This window comes from Lontra canadensis, unplaced genomic scaffold (genome assembly GCF_010015895.1).
Source record: "Lontra canadensis isolate GAN:19392208 unplaced genomic scaffold, GSC_riverotter_1.0 scaffold2, whole genome shotgun sequence".
Classification (NCBI taxonomy): Eukaryota; Metazoa; Chordata; class Mammalia; order Carnivora; family Mustelidae; genus Lontra; species Lontra canadensis.
In genome coordinates, this window is record NW_022630996.1 from 65,076,694 (window position 1) to 65,094,920 (window position 18,227).

Below are 18,227 nucleotides of genomic sequence, written 5' to 3' on the forward strand. Positions count from 1 at the left end.
ACGGAATATTATGGATATGAAGGAGAAATCAGCTAAAGAGATTGATTGAGTGCCCATGGTATTATATGCCAGTCACTAGAAAAACATGAAATAAAGATGGTATTTTTTTAAACTAGTAGGGAAGTTTACACATTTTCATAGAAAAAAGACGACAGAGGTAATACAGGTGCCAAATATAAATATGAATAGATGCCAAGTAATGTAGTGAAACTGATCACCTGACTGCAGGAGTAAGACTGAATTAAGTATTTTTTTTATTTTTTATTTTTTTTTCAAAGGATAGCCTTAGGAAAGTGAAAAAGGTAACCCACAGATTAGGAGAAAAACTGCAAATCATACATTGGGTCAGGGATTTGTATATAGAAAATATACAGAACTCTCAATAAGCAGGGTAGGACCTAAGGTGACAGAAAGGGAGAGATGCTTTTAATTCAAGTCAGAGATGGAGTTTCTGGATGATAGGGATGTGCCAGCAACAGGATGATCATAATGGGATGATGATGAATATACTGCTAGTAATGATGATTAAAAAAAAAAGATTTTATTTATTTATTTGACAGACGGAGATCACAAGCAAGCAGAGAGAGAGGAGGAAGCAGACTCCTTGTCGAGCAGAGAGCCCGATGTGGGACTCGATCCCAGGACCCTGAGATCATGACCCGATCCGAAGGCGGAGGCTTAACCCACTGAGCCACCCAGGCACACCCAGTAATGATGATTTTTTATTTAAAATAATGCATGGCTGGGAAAACATATCTGCTTGTATTTTAGATGAAATGATAAATTAGATAAGTTAACTTGGCATTACAGACAATAACTGTTAAATCTAAACTTCTGCATGAATTTATCGTAGCTGTTTCTTTCTTTTTTTTAAAAGATCATTTATTTATTTATTTGAGAGAGAGAGAGAGAGAGAGAGAGATCACAAGTAGGCAGAGAGGCAGGCAGAGAGAGAGGGGGAAGCAGGCTCCCTGCCGAGCAGAGAACCCGATGTGGGGCTCGATCCCAGGACCCTGAGATCATGACCTGAGCCGAAGGCAGAGGCTTAAAACATTGGGCCACCCAGGTGCCCCTTATCATAGCTATTTTAAAATGTATTCTTGTGGAAAAAAAAAATGTATTGTTGTGCTTTTGAGTTTCACCCCTGCACCTTCTTTTTGCCAGATGAAAATCGTATTTCAAGACCCAATTCTCTTAGCCTTCTCTAAAGTGTTTGACCGACTGCAATCGTCTGGCTCTTGAATTATTTCCTCAGTTTTAGTCTCTTTGGGCTGCTATAACAAAATACAAAAGACTGGGTAATTTATAAACAACAGAAACTTATTTCTGACAGTTCTGAAGACTGGTAGTCCAAGATCAAGTTGTCAGTATTGTTGGGTTCTAGTGAAGACTCTCTTCTGGGTTGCAGATTGCCTAATTCTTAACTGTGTCCTTATGTGGTGGCAGGCACTGGGGATCTCTCTGGAGCCTGTTTTATAAAACACTAATCCCATTCATAAGGCTTGACCCTCTGACTTAAGCATTCCTCCAAAGCCCTACTTCTTCATGCCATCACCTTTAGGGGGTTAGGCCTTCAACATATGAATTTGGGGAGGGACATAGACATTCAGACCATAGCATCCTCCCCGTTCTGTGACACTGTACTGTCCTAGAGCTTGTATAGACTGAACGTTCTTTCTCTTCTTCCTTCATTGATTCCATTTTCAGTTCATGGATCCTAAATTTAGGTATAGTCTTCCATCTTCATCTCAGCAGTATTTTATCATTGTATATTCTCAAAGCAGTAATTAATTTTCTGTCAAAATAGAGACCTCTCAATTTAGTTATATTTCTAGCTAAGTGTTAGATACTCCAGAAAATTCAAAATCAATTCTAATGCAGTAAATACTAAATCAAATCTATCCTCTCCACTAATCATCTTCCTTCCATCTTTCATATTTGTTACTGTCACCCCTATAAGCAGGTAAACTAAAAATATAAGTTCTCTTTTATTTCCATCTCAAATCATTGTAACCAGTCAGCCAGCTTTGTCTTCTATATTTGAAATATATCATTCTGTACTATTCTAACACTTTTATTATATATTATTCCATAGTAGAAAAGAATATACCTAACATACATATGTTGGAAACTAATCATAAATAACTAGTGAATCCACCATTCATTGAAGCTCTTTATACATTCTTTCTAGATCTCATTCCCTTGTGTACCCAAACCTAACCATTCTCCTGAATTTCATCTAGCCACTTTCTTATTATTAAAATTATTTTATCATATATATATATGTACTTGTAAAGAACATAGGGTTTCATTTTGCTTACCTTTGAAATTTATAAAAATGATTTTTTCTTCAAATTGCTTTTTTTCCCTCTATTAAGAGTATAGATGGAGTCTACTCATTTTATTTTTTTTGAAGATTTTATTTATTTATTTGAGAAAGTGTGAGAGAGGGAGCATGAGAGAGAGAACACAGGAGCGGGGCAGAGGGAGAGGGAGAAGCAGACTCCCTGCTGAGCAGGGACCCTGATGCAAAGTTCAATCCCAGGGCCCTGGGATCATGACCTGAGTGGAAGGCAGATGTTTAACTGCCTCAGACACCAGGCACCCTGGAGTGCATTAATTTTCACTACTGAATGACATCCTAGTATGAAAACATATCACAGTTAATTTATCCATTCTCCTGTTAATGGCCATTTTGATTATTTCCATGTTTTCTGCTTTTATGAATAGTGCTAAGAACATCCCATTCTAGCTTATATCTCTTGGTGCACATAAGACTTTCTTCAGCATGGGGCGTCTGGGTGGCTCAGCGGGTTAAACCTCTGCCTTCAGCTCGGGTCATGATCTCAGGGTCCTGGGATCGAGCCCCACATCGGGTTCTCTGCTCAGTGGAAAGCCTGCTTCCCCCTCTCTCTGCCTGCCTCTCTGCCTACTTGTGACCTCTGTCTCTGTCAAATAAATAAATAAAATATTAAAAAAAAAGACTTTCTTCAGCGTATACTCCTGAAGTAAAAAGACATTGCAAGTTATATGTTTGTTCAAACTTAGAAGATAGTACCAATTTGTGTTCTAGTCTAATTGAACAAATTTATCCTCCTCTTAGCTGTGTAAGAGTCCCTGTTGCTTCATGTGTTGGTTAACTAAATGAGTAAACTTGACTGGGACATTGGGTACCCAGATATTTGGTCAAATGGAATTTCTGGGTGAGTCTATTAGGTTGTTCTTGAATGTAATAAACATTTGAATTGGTAAACTGAGCAGAGAAGGTTGGCTTCTCCAGAGTGGATAGAGATCTCTTGGGGGGCTAAATGGAACAAAAAGGCCCAGTGAGGGAGAATTTGCTCTCTTTGCCTGACTTATTGAGATGAGACATCCTTGTGGGTATTTTTTTTTTTCTTTCTTTTCCTTGGACTGGGACTTAAACACACTGGCTCTCCTGGTTCTCAGGCCTTTGGACTTGGACTGAAACTATGTCACCCGTTTTCCTGGGTCACCAGCTTATAGACAGCAGGTCGTGAGACCTCCCAGCCTCCATAATCATGCGAGCTAATTCCTTGTAACAAATCTCTTTAAATATGTAAAGTTACACACACACACGTTTATTTCTTTTTTCCCATGTTTTGCTGGTGGACCTAAGATACTTCATATGCTTACCAGTACTTGATGTTGCCAGACTTCTTTAGGCTCTATAGGTACTAGTTCATATCTGATTGTCATCTTAATTTGCACTTCCCTGCTTTTATTGAGGTTATGAATATATTTATGCATTCATTCATTTATGCTTTTTTATTTATGAAATGCCTCTTAAAGCCTTTTGCTCAGTTTTCTATTATGATATTTGTGCTTTCTTGTTGATTCCATTGAAGACTCTTAGATCTTACATGCTATTTCTAATCTATTTGTGGTGAAAATATACTGCAATTATCTTCTCCCAGATTAAAGTTATCTTTTATCTTTACTTATGGGTCTTGTGGTTAACAGAACAGTAATTTTAATGTAGTTAAATGTCTTAAGTTTTTCATGGTTAACACTATTTGTATTTTGTTTAAGAAATCCTTGCCAACCTTGAGATCAGAAAGATATTCTTCTGAATTTCTCTTAATGTTAGAATGCTTTGCTTCTCACATTTAAGTTCTTCATTTACCTGGAATTGATTTTTGTGATAGAATGAGGTAAGAATCCACTTTTATCTTTTTCCATATGGATAATGAACTGTCCTAGCCTTATTTATTGAAAAAGCCACTGTTTTCTTACAGATATACAAAACTGATTTTGTTACCTGCACAGTCTCCATAAATGTGTAGGGTCTGTTTTGAGGTTCTCTAATCTACTCCACTGGTCGATTTATTTATTCCTGGGCCAATAATACCCTGTTTAATTACTAGTGAGTCTTTCTCCTTCTTATGGTTCTTTAAGAAAATCTTAGTTATTTTGGATTTTTATATTATCATACAACTTTCAGAATAACTTTTAATTAACTGTTGATTTTGATTGAAATTTTGTATATTACTCGGGGAAGATGGATATCTTTATATACCACATATTAGTTTTATTTTTATTTAGATTCTTTAATGTCTTTCAGTCAGATTTTAAAAGATTTCCATAAACAATTTATATGTCCATGTTAAATTTCTTTCTTTCTTTCTTTCTTTTTTTAAAGATTTTATTTATTTATTTATTTGACAGAGATCACAAGTAGGCAGAGAGGCAGGCAGAGAGAGAGAGAGGGAGAAGCAAGCTCCCTGCTGAGCAGAGAGCCCGATGCGGGGCTCCATCCCAAGACCCTGAGATCATGACCTGAGCTGAAGGCAGAGGCTTTAACCCACTGAGCCACCCAGGTGCCCCGTTAAATTTATTTATAATTACTTTATATTTTTTTGTTATTGTAAATAGTACCTGTTTTCTAATTTATAAATTCTGTATTGGCTCATATATTGAGATGCATTGGATTTTAGTAGATTGATCTATATCCATCAATGTTACAAGACCTTACAAAACTCTCTTGTTCATTTGTGGATATAATTTATTTTACTATTTTTGAAACAAACGCTTATATATAGCATGCTTACTATGTGCTAGGCACTGTTCCAAACACTTTATAAATATTTACTTAATTATCTAAGCAGCCCTATGAAGCAGGTTTATTTTTCATCCCCATTTTACAAATAAGGAAACGGTGTCACAAAGACATTAAGTAACTTGCCCAAAGTCACAAATTGTCATTTTAACCTAGAAGGCAAGATTTAAAACTAGGCAGTTGGTGTCTAAACTTCATGTTCAACCAATAGTTTTACTGCCTCTCTACTAGGCTAAGCAGTTCTGAGTCTTTCTTGGCAGCCCTTTTACTCCCTGCCCCCCCTTTTTTAAACCTTTCTATGTAGGTATTATTTTGAATGTGAGCAGAGGTAATAGGCATCTTTGTCTAGTTACTAATTTTTTGAGAGATTTATTTCAGTGAGAGAGGGAGAGCACAGAAGGGAGGGCAGAAGAGGGAGAGAGAAATCCAAGCAGACTCTACATTAAGCGAGGTGCCCCATGGGCTTAATCTTATAACCCTGAGATTAGACTTTAGCCAAAACTAGACCCTTAACTGACTGTGCCCCCAGGTACCCCTAATTCCTAATTTAAAAGAGAATGCTTTTAGTGTTCTACCATAAGAAAGATGCTTGTTTTAGGGTTTTGGTGAATATGAGGTTAAAGAAATTTCTTTTATTCTTACTTTGCTAAGAGTTACATCATTTTGTTTCTTTTTAAATCTTGAATGTGTTGATTTTTTTCAAGTGGTTTCTTCCTTTAATTTGTTTATATGGTGAATACAGTAATTGATTTTCATATGTGGAACTACTTTTGCATCCCTAGGATAATCCTAGCTTGATGGTGATATATGTTTTTATAAATCCTGCTGAATTTGGTTTGCTAATATTTTGTTTAGGATTTTTTCTTTTTAATATTTTTTAAGTTATCTCTCTAACCAACATAGGGCTCAGACTTATAACCTGGGATATCTAGATTCCCATGTTCCACCAACTGAGGCAATGAGGGGCTCCTGGGATTTTTAATCTATACTTATTGGTGGAGATGGGCTTCTGCCTTTACTCTTGTTCACACTACATTCTCACTTTGTTATATTAAAATGAGTTTAGGAGCTTTATCTTTTTTTTTAATTTTCAGGAAATGTTTGATCCTTGAAAATTGACTGTAAAATCACATGAGCTTGATTTTTTTTTCCAATGGTAATATTTAAGGTCTTTAAATGTCATTGACTATTCAGATTTTGCATTCTATATGAATTTTACAAATATACTTTTCTAAGAATTTATTAATTTCATTTTTATTTTCAAATTTATGTTATATCATGTTCTTCATGGTCACATATCTTTTTAATTCTTTTTATATGTATAGATAAGATATATACCATTTTTATGATATTATTTGTACCTTTTTTCATTTTTTTCTTGGTCAGTCTCAACAGAGGTTGTCTGTCTTATTATTCTAAGAAGAATCAACTGTTTTTTTTCCCTAGCTCATTGATGTGTACTTTTATAAAATATATTATCCTTTGGGAGTTTTTATTCTGTCATTTCTCTTTGAACTGTTAAATTTGGTTCCTTGCATCATCAATTCACAGTCTGCCTTCCTTTTTGCCACAAGAATTTAAAGATGTTAATTTCTTTTGAATGATAACTTCTCATAGGTTTTGATATGCTATATTTTTATTGTTCAGTTCTAAATACATTATATTGTCATTATAATTTATCTTTATTTTTATTTTTCAAAATTAATTTATTTTAGACAGAAAGTGAGTCTGAGAGCAGGGATAGAGGGAGAGGTAGAGAATCTTTAAGCAGACTCCCTGCTGAGCACGGAGCACTATGCAGAGCTTGATCCCAGGACCTGAGTTGAAATCAAGAGTCAGATGCTTAACTGACTGAGCCACCTAGGTGCCCCTATAATTTATTTTAAAATTTATTATTAAATAAAATTATTGTATAAAAAAATTGTTGTCTTAATTTCCAAACATATGGAAATTTATGTTTTTGTCTTTATTTGTGAACTTTCTATATCATGGTCAGGTAACAAAATTTGAATGATAACAGTTTTTGAAATCTGTTGAGACTTGCTTTTTGTCCATGAGACTAATTTTATTTTCTGTTGAGAGAAAATTGTTCTCTAACTGTATGTTTCAAGGTTCTATATAAACTTGTTAATTGTGTCATTCAAATAATCTGTACTTTTAGTAAATTTGTTTTCTTAACCTAAAGTTCATTGAATCTTTCATTATGATGATGAGTTTGTCCAGTTTTCCCTCTACTTCTGTCAATTTTTACATTATGTATTTTGTGGCTATGTTATGAGCTGTTTGTAAATTTAGAATATTTTTGTCTTCTTCCTGAATTTCATCTTATATCATTATAAGTGTTCCTCTTTCTCCTTTATCATTTCTCTTTCATTTGGTATTAATAAAACTGTATCAGTTAAAAAAATTAACATTTGCATAGTATATCTATTTCTGTTCTTTTCAAGTTTCCCTCTCCTTATTTTTTCTGTATTTTGTCTTAACAGCATATAGCAGAATTTACAATCTAACCTTATTGTCCCTTTTTAATTGACAAGTTCAGACCATGTATATTTATTGTGATTATTGATTTAGTTCTTCCATCTTAAATGCGCTTTCTACTCGTCATTTTTCTCTATGCTTTTTCTCCCCCTCTATTCTTGCCTTCTTAATTGAGATCCTATTTGTTAATCCTCTTTTATTTCTTTTTAAAATATATATATATATTCAACTTTATTTCATAAGAAAAATTCATTTAAGTCACATGGTGACCATAATTTCATGTCCTAAGCAGGCTTTGCCATTCTACTGCCCCCTTCAGACCAATATATGCACATATACACTATGTTGAAGAAAGGACTTTGACATGTGAAACAATGAGAATTGGATACTAACTACTCCATCATCTCCCTTCCTACAGCCAGTCTACACATTTCTTCAACTGTTATCCACACACAGACAAGGTTTCATGAAGAGTGGCTGAACACCAAATAAAGTGACCATAAGATACCCAAATCCAAAGGAACCGTTGGCAAATGTTGTGGAAGCAAGGATGAAAATGACACCATCTTCCAGCCACTAAACATGAAGCACAAACTCTCATCCAAAAGCCAAGACATCAGAGCCATGTTGACAAGGACAGCAAAGCATACAGCAGAACCCAAGCAGAAGAGTGACATCACTTCATCCCACAGTTATAGGCACCCCACTCACACATGTGTATTAAATAGGGTTCTTTATCCAGGACAAGGATAGGGCCAGGACAGGCTCTTGAAGGGCCAGATGGAGAGGCCCTTCAAGGGACTGTTAACAGTTCTGATAACACTTTGCTCTGAACTTGCCTGCCTAGGAGTTTGACACCTGGCTCGACACACATAAGGCAGTGTTCCAAGGTTATAGCTGGTGGAAAGAGATCTTATCCACACCCTTCTAGATGGATGGTCTGGAAGGTGCTTGGGGACTTTGTGTTAGCCAATTGACCTCTGGTGGTCCAGGAGCTCCCATGCAATGGGCTCTCCACTAAGCCCCCCAGGGACTCCATCAGTCTAATAAAGACAGAGTGCAGAGTCAGCACCACACCTAAGAGACAGAGGTTCAACAACAGGCTTCACAGCTGAAAAGATCCCACTCCTTTGTAGAACAGTAGAGCTGCCTTAAACTTCTGGAATTTCTTTGGATCTTCTAGGAGGAAGGGTCTGGAGTATCCTGCTCATGGTAATAGTGGGTTGTGTTAGAATCAGGAGAAAGTCAGTCAACCCTATATGACTCAAGAGAACAAAAATGCAGCCTGCAGTGAAGTACAGAGCAAGACCACCTACATTGCTCACAAATCAATCTGGTTTTTCAATTCAGGTTTTATTTTCTACCTGTTTAAAAGGTGTGTTCTTTATTTCTGTCATTTAGAAGTTACCCAAGAAATTTTACCATACTTATTTAGCAACTTTACAAAGTATGAATTCAATATCTGTATCTTACCTTTGACCATGTATTTATCAATTAACAAATTCCAAATTTAGGGGCACCTGGGTGGCTCATTCAGTTAAGCAACAGCGTTCAGCTCTGGTCATGATCTCAGGGTCCTGGGATCGAGCCCCCAGATCGGGCTCCCTGCTTAGCGGGGAGCCTGCTTCTCCATCTGCTTCTGCCACTACCCCCAGCTTATGCTTTCTTGCTCTCTCTCTGTCAAATAAATAAAATATTTTTTAAAAATTCCAAATTTACTATCCATATCTCACTTTTTTAGCTTCCTTCTGTTTTCCTCCTCTTCCACCTTTTCCTTACTCTTTGATGCTTCTTTCTCCTTGATTCCCTTCTTCTTTCCTTGGATGTTTCACTTTCTGGATAACCCAACAATGATTTAAAAAATACGTTTGTCACCATTTAGACAGGTTCTATTTACATTGTATCAGTGGACCCTGCAGAGTAATCAATCACATAGTGGATATTTTCTGTCACTGTCTTGACAGTAGATACTAAGAGTAGAATTTCTGGATCATTTTCAGATTTAAAAATTATGCCAGTTTTCTACCATGGTGATTATACTTACTAGCTGACACTCTTCTCAAAAGCATATGAAAGTGTTCATTTTCTCAAAAATTTGCTAATGTATAATATCAAATGCTTTAATTTTTGTTAAAATTTAATTAGTGAAAACAATGCATTATTACTTGAGGGTGAGCATCTTTTTTCATATATACTGGATTCTGGTTATTACTCTTCTATGAATTGCTAGTTTTCATCCTTTGCTCATTTTATAGGAGTGGAATGCCCAAGATCAAGTCAAATTGGACAATAGCTTTGGTGGGTGGGAATTCTTTGAGAGAGGGAAGGGTTCAAGCTTCATAGGGTTGTTGGATGTTGGATTAGGTAACTTATAATGTCTCTGCCAATTTTAGGAGTCCGTGATTAACAGTGGACTGAAATGCCCAGAAACCTAGAGCTGAAGAAAATCTGATGTGAGATGGATTTGTGTGCATTCTACCTAATCAGTTAATGAATCACTTCTCAGTTCTGTTTTGTAGAGGAGCCGTTATTAAATTTGGGAGGGACATGAAAAGGCATTGCCAGGGCAGGACTAATGATGGCTATACTGTTAGGAGGAGGAGGGTAGGACTTTAGGAAAAGTGGACTTTAGGAGAACAGCTGCAGGGAAATTGGGCTGTTGGGCTTGGCGCTCTGCCTCACCATCCCAGCTCAAGAACCCATGAGGAAAAGGTGACCTGCCTAAGGGTAAGTGCGGATAAGGCAACTAGCTTTGGGTTGATTTCCCATACAGCTCCTGTGATGACTGCTATTGGAATTTGGGCATAGACGACAGACTTAAACACAGATAGTCCAAATGATGTGTCAGGGCTGAGACTGATGCACAATATACAGAAAGATATTTAAGGGACTTGAGCCAAGTCTTCATTCTATCAAAGGTTAAAGAAAACTCTCTTTTCAGCGTTAAACAGTGTCTATTTAGGTAGAAGGAAGATACGTTGCAAGTGTGTATGTGTTAGTATTAATAATTTAAATGGTACATAGCTAGAGGTTAGGACCCATGAAGGAGGTTCACTTTAATAGGGACTATAGCTTTAGGAAAGTTTTTCTCCGGGTAGTAGAATAGGGCAGAAGGTTGGGTGGGTAGAGGGAGGAGATTCTTTTGGTATATACTAGACTGACTGCTGTGATGGATTTTCGCAGAGAATGGCAGAAATCAAGAGGAAGCAGAGAGCGAGGAATACCTAAGCCGTTGTAATTTAGAGAAATTCGAAGGAAGGCAGGACAGGAGCAGCGACCCAGTGCAGGGCGTGGCGGGTCCAGTGGGTCTCCAGTGAGGGAAGGTGGGCGAAAAGAGGGCTGGACCTCGGGAGCGTAGCCACCCACTCTCTGCCGCCTCTTTCTCTAGAAAAGGAGCGTGGTTCGGGCTACGGGGCTGACCACCGCACCACCCGCGAGGCCGCAGCGGAGTCCGAAGCGCCGTCTCAGGCGAGCCAGAGCCTCCCAGCCCCCGAGGGCGGTGGGACCGACACACTTCAGCAGGGCGAGCTCGAGGCGCTCTAGGCGTCCGCGGTGGACCTCGCCGAGCGCGGCTTCCCGCCTTTCGCCTGCCTCCGGGGGTGGGTCCGGCTGGGCAGCGGATGGGAGCCGGGAGGTCTGGGAGTCGTCTGGTGCTCGCGCTGAGATCTCTTGGTCCTCCCAGGTAGGAGCCGCCGGAGACCTGGAGGGAGCTGAGCGCACGCGGAGCACCGCGCTGGACGCGCGCCTCGGCGCGGAAGAGAGGTACTCCATTCGCGCTCGGGTTTCCTCTCCCGAGTCCAGATGACCCACCCGGAGGCAGGAGTGTAATCTGAAATTCTTGTGGAAGAAAATTCTCAGGCCCCGCCCAGTCCTTTTCTTTTAAAAATCGTTTCATAAATTGGCACTCTCCGCTCATTTGGGGGGGGAGGGTGGGGGGATCTGCACAGTTCTCGACAATGTGAAGCGATCCGAATAACCTAAGTTTAAATTTGTTTCTTTTGTCCCTTTATCCTAACTTATTTTAAGGGAGGTGTCAGACAGCAGTATATCAGTAAGGAGGTGGTGGTGAGTCTTCTCCATCTGCAACCCCCCAAACCTCCACCCCCGCCGCCCTGCCTGTCAAGGTTGTGTCAGGGACATTTCCAATGTCAGCCTGGGATAGTAGCCCTGCGGCAATTCAAAGCCAGTTTAGTCCTTGATGTCCACTTATGTAGCTAGTTTACTGAGTGATCAGTTGGCAGGGAAACTTGTGCAAAGAAACATTAGAAAATGCCAAGATTTTGCCGAATGTTACTGGCCCTGCACATATCATAATAGCTTATATTACCTTTATTGTCTTTGTGCTCCTTCAGTTATATATGTTAATATTCTTCAAACAGATCCTGAACAACCTGAGAGAAGCCAGGGAGCTACCAGGCATCAGTCCATAACAAATATTTTTCCATAAATAAATGTAAGAAGGATCAGTTACTTTGAAACTTGGTGCTTGGGCATCCAACACCATTTGGGTTAATAGATTGGTGACATCTAAATTAAAAAAATAAGTAAACGCCTTTTTCTCATGGCTACACATAGAATGGACTGTATTCTGATTTCCTTACTTGGAATGTGTTGTGGTAGAAATCTTGGATAGAGACCTGAGCACTTGCTGAACCATATCAGGAGTATTTTTCTAATTCATAAAGGGAGAAGTTTGGAGCACATGCTTTTAAAGATTTTTCAGCTCTAAAAGTCTGTGATGAAATGAATCCATCACATCTTCATAAACATGTTTTGGATTTCAGTGACTCCTGAAGACTTTATCAGAATATTGATTAAACAAATTGTAACTGAATTTTTTCAAAGGAAGGTCTGAGAGTCAACAACTTAGAAGAAAACCAACAAATACATAGTAAGCAAATTTGGCTTGATCAAAACCAAACACATATATATTTACGAATTTTTAGGTTTAAACAGATCATTAAGTAATTGAATCATTTTCTTTTTCTTTCTTTCTTTCTTTTTTTTAAAGATTTCATTTATTTGTCAGAGAGAGAGAAAGAGAGTGCACAGGCAAGCAGGGGAGTGGTAGGCAGAGAGACAATCAGGCTTCCCACTGAGCAGGGAGCCCAATGGAGGTCTCAGTCCCAGGACCCTGGGATCATGCCCTGAGCTGAAGGCAGATGCTTAACTGACTGAGCCACCCGGTGTCCAAATAATTTTCTTTTTAACTTAAAAATACTTTCCCTGTTTTTTTTTTTTTTTCAAGAAACAAAGATGAACATTGGAGAGGGAAAGGAAAAATAAAATAAGATAAAAACAGAGCAGGACGCAAACCATAAGAAACTTTTTTTTTTAAGATTTTATTTATTTATTTGACAGACAGATCACAAGTAGGCAGAGAGGCAGGCAGAGAGAGAGAGAGAGAGAGAGGAGGAAGCAGTCTCCCCGCTGAGCAGAGAGCACGACACGGGGCTGGATCCCAGGCCCCTGGGATCATGACCTGAGCCAAAGGCAGAGGCTTTAACCCACTGAGCCACCCAGGCGCCCCACCATAAGAAACTCTTAAACACAGAGAACAAACTGAGGGTTGCTAGTGAGGAGGTGGGTAGGAAGATGGGCTAAATGGGAGAGGGGCATTAAAAAGGGCACTTGTTGGGATGAGCACTGGGCACTGTATGTGGGTGATGAATCACTGGATTCTGCTCCTGAAACTGGTGCAACCTTGTATGTTAACTAACTTGAATTTAAATTAAAAAATTAAAACTTAAAAAAATTATTACTTTTTTTCCCTGTATAGACAATGAGTTTTGCCACAAGAAGATGGTTCTACCTACCACTGGGATGCATGATGTTGATCAATCTGATGAATGCTGATTTTGAATTTCAAAAGGGGGTGCTTGCCAGCATCAGCCCAGGCATCATGAAAGATATTGATTTCCAGTGCTGGAATGCTTGCTCTTTGACGTTGATAGATCTCAAGGAACTCAAGATACAGCACAATGTGGATGCTTTCTGGAATTTCATGTTGTTCTTGCAAAAATCCCAACGGCCTAGACATTACAATGTCTTCTTAAGCATAGCTCAGGATTTCTGGGACATGTATGTAGACTGCTTGCTTTCACGATCTCATGGAATGGGCAGAAGACAGGTGATACCTCCCAAGTATAATTTTCCACAGAAGGTAACAGGAGGTAATTTAAACGTGTATTTAAGAGAACAACAGGTTTAGTATTTTAAAAAATTAAGTATTTAATCCTTATTTGCCAACAAGCTAACAAATTTGCCCGATTTTTTCTAACATGATTGACTTTGATTTTCATTTTTACTGATTATGTATTATTAGAAACTGCAGGAGCTCTGATATGCAGAGATCTAAATAATCTTGAGATATAATGCATTTGGTAGATCATTAAAATTATTACCTTATTTTCTCCATGGATAGTTAGTTCATAAGAAAACTATTTAACACCATAATCATTCCCATTACATTTATTGAAGAAATTTTAAACATAGGACATATAGTTAGGTTTTTAAATTTTTTTCAATAGGATTATAAAAGGAAGACATCTTAAGAGTCACATTAGAGTGACAATAATTTCTCCTCTCTAATATTATAGGACTGGATTTTACAAAACATGAGTTTTACGTATAAGAGAGAGAACGTGGAAAAGACCTCAAGCAAGGTGACATCAACCTGAACATTTAATCTGTCAGTATTTCTGAGGTCAAATATTTCCTGCAGTATTTATCAAAATTGTTATTTCTAATTCTTTAATATTTATGAAAGTTGTATTTGTGTTGATGTGGAAGTGCTTTATGGCTTTTGAATTAGCATTTCTGTCTTTTCAAGTAATTTGTCAATAATTTTTTATTTGGAAGGCATCTTTGTAAAGCATTTTTAAAGAAAACACTTAAAATGCAAATGCAATATATTTTTAAATACAGTAGTCAATGGAGTAATGCTGTAACTAATTTTATAAGATATCTTATACATAATGTTGACTTTAAAACTGTGCCAAAATTAATGCCAGTATTGTCCTAAAAGGTAATATTTAATCTTGATGTAATATACCAAGTGGCTTCTGAAATGTGCATTTTATCACCAAGCCATCCCTTATATTAAAGTGTTTTTCTATGCATTAAGGACTAACTTTTTTTATGTTCTCACTTTTATTGTCTTCAGTTTTTAAAAAAGAATAACAAACAGAAGGTAATAAGAAACTTTGTTTTAGTACAGTCTGATAGAATTTTCATCTTTAGTTATTTGCTCAGTTTTCTTCTTTTTAAAATATATTTCCTATTTCCATCTCACATCTTATTCCAAAAAGGATATGAAGCTTTAAAAATCTATACCAAACAGTAGGATAACATCAAGTAAACGAGGAAATTGAGATGATGGGAAATGAAGACAGGAGACTAATAATATGTAGTTGTAGTTTAGATTAATACTTTCTTTTTTTTTTTTAAAGATTTTATTTATTTATTTGTCAGAGAAAGCGCACAAGCAGGCAGAGTGAAAGGCAGAGGCAGAGAGAGAAGCAGGCTCCCCGCTGAGCAAGGAGCTGGATTTAGGGTTCCATCCCAGGACCCTGGGATCATGACCTGAGCCGAAGGCAGTGGCTTAACCAACTGAGCCACCCAGGTGTCCCCAGCTTAATACTTTCAAATGCACATTGTAAAAGCCTATACCTTTGATAAAAGGGTGGCCGTAAATTAGTCTGAGTTTCCTACTTCTCAGGGTGAAGAAGGACTCATGAGCAGTTGCAAGATTAACACTGTTTATAAGAAAAACCAAACAACATGTTTAGGAGAAGCCCAGCTTTTGCTAGGACTAAGAACCAATAAAAATCATAGGTTTTTATGATGGCTACCATGGTATACAGCACTGTTTTTTCAAGATCCTGGCAATGTCAGATTCCCTTCAATACAAGCGGATGCTTACACATCCAAACTCAATTACATATAAGTAATTTTAAGAGCCCCCCAAATAATACACAACAAATGTGCAACTGTCTAATGGTTTGACCAGAGTAAACTTTAAACTTTTAAAGGGTGAAGTGGGGCTGACACTTTGAAGCTCTGATGAAGCAATAAACACTTTAGTAGAAGTTGCATGTACACAGTGTCCATCATTTGTGGATGATTTGGGGGGAACGGTTCATGGACCTCAGGTTAAGAATCTTCAGTGTATTTTATTAATTTTAATTTTTTGTGTCCATTTTTAAAGAATCTCCAATATTAAAAAATAAATGAATTGCATAGCTTTCTAGTATTATTTTACAAATATTTCATATAACGTAGTTTTTTTTTAAGATTTTATTTATTTATTTATTTGACAGAGATCACAAGTAGGCGGAGAGGCAGGCAGAAAGGTGGGGGAGGGGAGGAAGCAGGCTTCCCGCTGAGCAGGGAGCCTGTTGCGGGGCTCAATCCCAGGATCCTGAGATCATGACCTGAGCTGAAGGCAGAGGCTTAACCCACTGAGCCACCCAGGCTCCCCATGTAACTAAGTTTTATATAGTAACTGGTTGCAGATAATAGGAGGTTGTAAGTCTAATGAATTTCCACATTGAAAATACTTTATCTTACCAGTTAAGGACAGATCCTTAAACAGTTCATAAAATCAAGTGGTTGGAGGATCGGTCTTATGTTCTCTTATTCAAATGACCAGAAAGAGACACAAGAAGTTGCCTAATTCCTTTCCTACAGGTGGAGGCACAGGGTCATGATTTTCCCTAGAGAATCTCTCTCTTTTATGTGTGGGCAAATGTTTGATGCTCAAAAGTTCAATGGCATAAAGCAAAACCGGATCATTTTAGCCTAAGAAATGGTTCAATCACATGTCCTCACCATAGTTGTCATAAAAAATTTCTACTGCAACAAGGATGAACTTTTTAGTGTTAATCAATTAAACTTAATTGTTAGCCTTCCAAAATAGGTTAATTGCAAATGGGTTTCTAGTTTTCCTAATTGAAATATATAGGCTACATTGGATTTTTAAACATAAGGACATACGCCAAAATGGGCATTCTGGTTTTAGAACAGTTCATCTTAAGCTTTTTTGCTGGTACTTAGATATCATATTCTGTTAAAAATCCCTTCCCCACACTGCAATTTTTGGCACAAATCATGTCATTTGTATATAGAAAAAAATATTTTTTCATCATTCATTCATTCAACAAAAACTCATTGAGCTTAGAGGTACATTGCTAAATAATCCTTGACTCACAGAGCTGCCATTGCAGTGGGACAAAGGTACAGTAGGAAATAATATTTCAGAAGTAGTTTTACGATATCAAAATATAAGGTTAAAAAGAGAAATGGTGGAGCCCCTAGGTGGCTCAGTGGGTTAAGCCTCTGCCTTCAGCTCAGGTCATGATCTCAGGGTTCTGGGATCGAGCCCCGAGTCGGGTTCCCTGCTTCCCCCTCTCTCTCTGCCTGCCTCTCTGCCTACTTGTGATCTCTCTCTCTGTCAAATAAATAAATAAAATCTTAAAAAAAGAGAAATGGTAGTCAAAATGTGGTTGAGTGGGGAACAGTGTGTATTTCTCTTCTGCCCTATTCAAAAATCATCTGACTAGATGAGTAAAAAAATCACTTTTAAACTTTAAATAAAATTTTTATTTTAGAATAGTTTTAAGTTTGCTTAAATTTCCAAGGATGGTGCAGAAAGATCTTGTATACTCACCTATTTTTTTCCCTATTGTTAACATCTTACATTAGTAGGGTATGTTTGCCATAACTGATAATCTAATAGCGATAACTTATTAGCCAAACTCCATATTTTATTTGGATTTCATCAATTTTTCCCTGTTGTCCTTTTTCTGTTCCAGGATCCTGTCTAGGACACCACCTTATATTGAGTTATCTTGTCTCCTTAGGCTCCAAGATGTTTTAAATGACCTTGAGAATTTTGATCACTGGTCAGGTATGTTATAGAATATCCAATTTGGGTTTGCCTGATTGTATTTCTCAGGGTTAGACTGACTTTATAGACTTTTTGCATGAATACCACAGAGGTAAAGTACTATTCTCAATACTTCAGATCAAGGGTACACACTGTCAACATGAGTTATCACGTATGAAGTTTAACCTTGGCTAAGTAGTATATACCAGGTTTCTCCACTGTAATGTTTTCTCTTCTCTTTCTATACTCTATGCTTTGGAAGCAAGTCACTGAGCATAACCCACACTTAAGGGAATGGGCAGTTATGTCCCAACTACTGGAGGAGGGAATATTTACATAAATTATCTGGAATTCTTTGGAGATTTGTCTATCCTCACTCCCTCCTCATCTTCTGTTTCCTTCAGACCTCTTCTGTCATTATTTACTTATATCGTTAGAGACTTACAAACTTTTATTTATGCTTTGGGTTATAATTCATTATTTTGTTGCTGAAATTGTTCCAGATTTGGTCATTGGGAACTCTATAGGATGCTCTAGACACACCTTGTATATTTCCATCCATCCCTGGAACGAACCATTTCTTCAAGGAGTCCTGGTTTCTTTTATTGGAGAATATTATTAGAAACCAAGATCTGAGCAGTAGGTGTTTCTGTATAATTTTGACCTGATAGTACCAGGCCAGTCCCTGAATGTCAGGGACTGCTTTTTTCTTTCTCAAAAAGCATCCTTGACTGGAAATCTAGTACAAGTAATTATGAAACGTACATCCTAATTAAACTA

General features: G+C 37.5%; 1 protein-coding gene across 1 annotated transcript; it reads left to right on the top strand.

Moving 5' to 3' along the window:
- Positions 1–11,280: 11,280 nt before the first annotated feature.
- Positions 11,281–17,463, top strand: LOC116872666 (protein FAM237B). Its single transcript, XM_032866062.1, has 3 exons — positions 11,281–11,320; positions 13,338–13,731; positions 17,374–17,463. Exons 2-3 carry the CDS (start codon positions 13,341–13,343, stop codon positions 17,436–17,438), a joined length of 456 nt encoding a protein of 151 aa, XP_032721953.1. The 5' UTR covers positions 11,281–11,320; positions 13,338–13,340; the 3' UTR covers positions 17,439–17,463.
- Positions 17,464–18,227: the final 764 nt, after the last annotated feature.